General features: G+C 67.3%; 1 protein-coding gene across 1 annotated transcript; it reads left to right on the plus strand.

Annotated features, from left to right (window-relative positions):
• Positions 1-409: 409 nt before the first annotated feature.
• Positions 410-4,339, plus strand: LOC309879017 (antigen WC1.1-like; the record flags this gene model as incomplete). Its single annotated transcript, XM_082762256.1, has 12 exons — positions 410-465; positions 582-898; positions 974-1,288; positions 1,366-1,668; positions 1,777-2,097; positions 2,175-2,493; positions 2,564-2,868; positions 2,982-3,323; positions 3,446-3,598; positions 3,700-3,795; positions 3,875-3,961; positions 4,106-4,339. The coding sequence occupies 12 exons, from the start codon at positions 410-412 to the stop codon at positions 4,267-4,269; spliced, it is 2,778 nt and encodes a 925-aa protein (XP_082618382.1). The 3' UTR covers positions 4,270-4,339.
• Between the last annotated feature and the right edge of the window lie 1,817 nt (positions 4,340-6,156).

The raw sequence follows: 6,156 nt of genomic DNA on the forward strand, positions 1-6,156 counted from the left end.
CAAGGACCCCGTGGCACAGGCTGAGTACTGGGGTGCTGAGGGAGGCCATGTTTTGAGGAGGACCCCATGCTGGGGATAACCCTGTCCCCATGGGGACCTGCCCTCCTCGGGCACAGCCCCAACCCCAGCTCAGGGGGACACAGGAGCCAGGCAGGCTGGCTCCCTTCGGGGACATTTGGGTGCTGAGTCCCAGCAGGGAGGCGGGGGGGTGCGTGACGCCAGAAGCGGAGCCGAGTCTCATATTTGGGCACAGAGCAGGTTATTGGAGGCTGGGCCCCGGCAGGCAGCAGATAACTCTCCTGATAGCAGCTCACAAGGTGCCTCCGCCGCCCCCATTGGCTCCTGCCAGCGGGGGCTGCCTATATATCCCCCTCCCCGGCGCGGGGCTGCGTCTGGCACTGGGGGCAGGATGGTGCCTGCCAGGGCACTGGGGCTGCTCCTCTGCGTGCAGCTCTGCAGGGGTGAGTGGTGGGGCTGGCCGTGGGGCAGGGGCTGGCCGTGGGCAAGCGCTGGGGCAGGGAGCAACCGTGGGGCAGGTGCCCCCCGGGCTCAGCAAGGTCCCTGGGGTTGCCCGCAGGCAGCGGGGAGCTCCGGCTGGTGGATGGCGGCGGGCGCTGCGCTGGCCGCGTGGAGGTGAAGCACGAGGGCGAGTGGGGCTCCGTCTGCAGCTACGACTTCGACTGGGACCACCGGGGCGCCGGCGTGGTGTGTCGTCAGCTGGGCTGCGGCGCGGTGGCCCGGGCGTCCCCATATGCCCCGTTTGGGCAGGGCAAGGGACGCATCTGGCTGCACCCAATCTTCTGCCTTGGGACAGAAGCTACGTTGGAGAACTGCCCTCACTTTGGCTGGGGCAACCACTTCTGTGGTCATGAGTGGGACGTGGGGGTGACCTGCACAGGTGAGTCGCGGTGGTGGTGCTGGGGATGCTGGGTCAGGATTCCAAGTCCAGGACTGAGTCCTGTACCTGGTGTAGAGGAGCTGGAGCTGCGGCTGGCAGCTGGCAGGGGACCCTGCGAGGGGCGAGTGGAGGTGAAGCTGCGGGGACGCTGGGGCACGGTGGCGGACAATGCCTGGGACATGGAGGACGCCGAGGTGGTGTGCCAGCAGATGGGCTGCGGCTCAGCTGTTGGTGCCTACCACAGCTCTCACTTTGGACTAGCAGAAGGTTCTATCAGCTTGGGCTTTGTCGACTGTAGTGGGACTGAGAAGACCCTCTGGGACTGCAAGATTCAAGGCTGGGGACCATACCACGGCCCTCACGACTACGATACTGCTGTGGTGTGCCAAGGTGAGTGCTGGGGACATGCGGTGCTGCAGGGAGCCCCCTCGTCCGCATCCCCCCCAGGAGCCCTCCTCTCGCGGCAGGGTTCTCCCGTCTGGCCGGAGGGGACGGCGCCTGCTCGGGGCGGCTGGAGGTGCGGCAGGGCCGGGCCTGGGCCACCGTCTGCCACGGCCACGTGGACCTCAAGGCCGCCCAGGTGGTGTGCAGGGAGCTGGGCTGCGGCACGGCAGTGGCCGTCCCCGCTGCCGGCCATTTTGGGGCAGCAACGGGGCCGCTCTGGGACGGCGCCTTTGAGTGCAACGGCAGCGAGCCACTCCTGGCCAGCTGCGCCCGGCGGCCGACCCACGGCCAGGCCTGTGCTGGCCCCGCTGCTATCGTCTGCTCACGTAAGTGCTGGGGCCGCTGTCCGGGGGGCCGGGGCAGCCCCTTGCAGCGTGGGGTGCCCCGGGGCGTCCCTGCCCTGCCATCCCCCCAGCGCCCTCTCTGCGCCGCAGCCTACACCGGTTTCCGTTTGGCGGATGGCGGCTCGGGCTGCGCCGGGCGGGTGGAGGTGGAGGCGCAGGGGACATGGGGAGCGCTGTGTGCCAGCGCCTGGGACCTGCGCGACGCCCACGTCCTGTGCCGCCACCTGGGCTGCGGCCCCGCCGCCTCCCTGCCCCCAGGAGGCCATTTCGGGACGGGCACGGCGACGGGGCCGCTGCGGCGCGATGCCCTGAGCTGCAGCGGGAGCGAGCGGCACCCGGGCGAGTGCCCCGTGGCGCTGCTGGGGGAGCCCGCCTGCCCCCCTGGCCATGCCGCCGCCGTCAACTGCTCAGGTGGGTGCAGGGGCCGCGGGGACCCGTGGCAGGCGGGGAGCAGCGCCCGTCCCCACGGCACGGCCGGGCTCTTGCAGGCGCCGCTGAGCCCCTGCGGCTGCTGGACGGGGAGAGCCGGTGCGACGGGCGGCTGGAGGTGGCCACGAGCCCCGGGGCCTGGGCCCGCGTGGCTGCGGGGCCGGGGGACGACCGAGCTGCCTCCGTGGCGTGCCGGCAGCTGGGCTGCGGTGTGCCAGAGAAGGTCTACGCTGTGCCGGCCGCCAGCTCGGGCCCCGTGGAGCTGCAGGAGCTGCGCTGTGCTGGCACCGAGGAGCTCCTGGCGCAGTGCAACGCCTCGGGGCCTGCCGCAGCGCCCGGCCACAGCCCCCCAGAGGCGGCCGTCGCCTGCTCAGGTGAGTGCGCCGGGAAGGGCCGCGGGTGCCCAGCGGGCGCCCCCAGCCCCATCCTGGCCCTCCCGTGCAGGCAGCCGGCGGCTGAGGCTGGCGGGCGGCCCCAGGCGCTGCGCCGGCAGGGTGGAGGTGTACAGCGAGGGCACGTGGGGCACCGTCTGCCAGGACGCCTGGGACCTGCCAGATGCCGACGTCGTGTGCCGCCAGCTGGGCTGCGGGCGGGCCCTGGAGGCGCCCGGCTCGGAGCGCTTCGGGCCCGGCGTGGGGACGCTGTGGCCGGGTGCCGGGGGCTGCTCGGGGACGGAGGCGGCTCTCTGGGCCTGCCCAGCCCCGGCACGGCGCGGCTGCCGCCGGGGCGGCGGTGCCGGTGCCGTGTGCTCAGGTGAGCACTGTGATCCCTGAGCTGGGTGGGGAGCAGGCCCCGCTGCCCGTGGGGTGCGCGCTGCCCCACCTGTCCCAACGGTGCCGCGACCCCCCCGTCCCCTGTTGTTGCAGGGCTGCTGCGTCTGGCGGGGGGCAGCAGCAGCTGCAGCGGGCACCTGGAGGTGCTGCGCGAGGGGACGTGGGGCCGCGTGTGCGCCAACGACACCAGCCCCGCCACAGCTGCCGTTGTCTGCCGCCAGCTGGGCTGTGGCACCGGGGGGAGGCTGGCGGCCGTCCCCGCACAGGGCTCGGTCCCCGCCTGGCTGGGCTGGGTGCGATGCCAGGAGGGGGCCCCCTCGCTCTGGCGCTGCCCCTCGGCGCCCTGGCACCTGCAGTCCTGCGGCCCCGAGGGGGTCGCCCACATCGCCTGTGACGAGGACACCGAGGACACGAGCGGGGCCACCAGCACTGCAGGTAGCAGCTGCCGGCACGGGGGTGCTTGCCCAGCTGGCTCTGCCCGTGCCCACTGCCCCCTGCCCCCTGCCCCTGCTGCCGTGCGGATCCCGGCCTCACGCTGCCCCTCGCCATCCCTGCAGGTGCCAGCAGCAGCAGCAGCGTTGCCCCACTCACAGCAGTGTCGGGGAGCGTGCCGGTGCCCACGGTCCTGTGCGTGCTCCTGGGGACGTTGCTGGGCCTGGCCCTGGCAGCCCTGGCTGTGCAGGCACACCGCGCACGGCTGCAACGCCGAGGTGGGCACTGCCTCGGGGGTTCAACTGGTGCCCCTTTCGGAGTCTCCATGGGGCTGTGGGGAACAGTGGGGCATGCCGTTGCAGCGTGTACTTCCTTACAGACCCCGTGAAAGCCACGGATGTCGGCGCTGAGGCCGTGTACGAGGAGCTGGATTACAGCCTGATGCCCGAGTACCAGGAGGTGCCCAGCCACACAGGTAGGAGCACGGTTGTCCCCAGGGCCTGGGGCTGTCCCCATCCCTGGCCAAGCACCCACCACCACAGTCTCCACCGCAGGCTCCCTGTCCAAGGGCTCAGGCATGAAGCTGCAGGATGACAGCTGGGATGGCAATGATGACGAGCTCAGCCCCGGAGAGGCCCCAGGTAGGGGAAAGGGCACTGAACAGGGACACAAATGCACAAGTGTCAGAGTAAAGGGGCTATGACAGAGCAGTGGTGCTGGGGAGGTGAGGGCACACGGCCCTTGAGGCTGCGTCCTCAGCCCCGGCCCCTCCTCGCCTGGCGCAGCCCCCCCGGCCCAGCCCGGGCACGGCCCCCCGGATGGCTACGACGATGCTGCGGCCGTGCCGGACGAGCCCCCCGCTCCCCACGGCGGGGACGCCCCGGCGCAGCCCCGCGGGGACACGGGCTATGACGACGTTGACATGGGCACCCTGGGGACAGCGCCGTGAGGAGGCCCTGGGGACACGGCTGCAGGAGGGGGCTCCAGCCCCAGGGAGGGCTGGCCCTGCCCATGGGGGGCACCCGTCCCTGCCCAGCCCTCAGCACGCTGCAGAAACGGCTCCATCGGCCCGCCCGCACCCGTGGCCCAACGTCACGCCAGGCTCCTTGTGAAGTTTTTCAGCATGGCCTTTCCCTGCGCAGCGCTCTTTCCAATTAAAGCCCCCAAGTGCTTGGAACTTCACTCTTTGCACCATTCTGTGTCTTTCTCTCTCCTGGGTCCATCGTCCATCCCTCGGGGCCATGGGGCAGAGCTGGGCCCTCAGGCACATCCCCATGGCTCTGGGCACGCAGGAAGGATGTGGAAGAGCCCAGGGCCCAGCTCCGGGGCCTTCCTTTGGCCCCAGAGCTGCACGCTTTCCCTGCCAGGAGAACAGGATGAGGGAAGGGCACAGCGCATCCCAGGGACGCCTCCTCTGCCCCAGTACTCCCGGCACCACCTGTCCTGGTGCGAGGGGATATTGTGCACCGTCAGCAAGCTGGCCGAGGACACCAAGGTGGGCAGGAGCGTTGATGTGCCTGAGGGCAGGAAGGCTCTGCAGAGGGACCTGGACAGGCTGGAGCGATGGGCCGAGGCCAACTGGACGAGGTTCAACAAGGCCAAGTGCCGCGTCCTGCATGTGGGGCACAACAACCCCATGCAAGGCTGCAGGCTGGAGGCAGAGTGGCTGGAAAGCTGCCCGGAGGGAAGGGAGCTGGGGGGATTGGTCGGCAGGCGGCTGAACAGGAGCCTGCGGTGTGCTCAGGTGGCCAAGAGGGCCAACAGAGTCCGGGCTAGTGTCAGAAGTGGTGTGGCCAGCAGGGAGAGGGAAGTGATTGTCCCCCTGTACTCGGCCCTGGTGAGGCCACACCTTGAGTACTGCGTTCAACTCCAAGGCACCTCCTACAAGAAGGACATGGTCCTGTTAGAACAGAATTTTTTTATTAGTGCACTGTGAGTAGCTTCTGAAAGCAAAACCTGTCCCAGCAAAAGAGGCAACAGCACTCGCCTGTCCTTGTCTTTCCTGGACCAGAGAGCAGCCTGCTAAACCTCAAGATACTTGGTGGTTACAAAGGCAGTAGTGAGCTGTTTCTTTCTGGGTTTTGCTTCTTCCTTTTCTCAGATGATGGTTGTGATTGGTAATTTCCAGCACAGCTGCTTGACTTGGCACAGGTTGCTGTCATTTAACCCAGCAGCAGCTGAGTACCACAGAGCCCTTCAGTGGCTCCCCTCCCCTGCCACAGTGGGATGGGGCAGACAACTGAGGAAAAACAAACAAACAAACAATAGGTTAATGTCATGGGTTACTGTCACGAGACAGTTAAATAGGACACAAAGTGATGGGAAAATAATAATGAAGATAGCAGTAAATAAATAAGTATATAGATTTGAAACAGGTGGTGCACAGTGCAATTGCTCACTGTGCTCTGACCGAAGCCCAGCCTGTCCCCAGGCAGCAGTGTTCCCCCAGCCAACCCTCTCCATTTTTATTGTGTAGCATGATGCCATGTAGCATGCAGTGTCCCTCTGGCCAGTTTGGCTCACCCGATGATGTTTGGAAAAGAGCCAGACCCCCACTCCCTTCAACTTCCCTTAAGGTATTTCAAGAGCATGATAAGGTCACCCCTGAGCCTCCTTTTCTCCAGGCCTCTTTCAGCAGTTCTCAGCTGCTCCTCATAAGACTTGGTCTCTAGACACTTCAACAGCTTTGCTGCCCTTCTCTGGACATGTTCCAGCACCTCCCTGTCCTTCTTGTAGTGAGGGGCACAAAACTGAACACAATTTTCCAGTTCCAGCCTCTCCAGGGCTGAGTAGAGAGGAACAATAATTCCTCTGGCCCTCCCCTCCCCTCCCCTCC

The sequence above is a fragment of the Aythya marila genome (assembly GCF_965140915.1).
Source record: "Aythya marila genome assembly, chromosome: 5".
Taxonomy (NCBI): Eukaryota; Metazoa; Chordata; class Aves; order Anseriformes; family Anatidae; genus Aythya; species Aythya marila.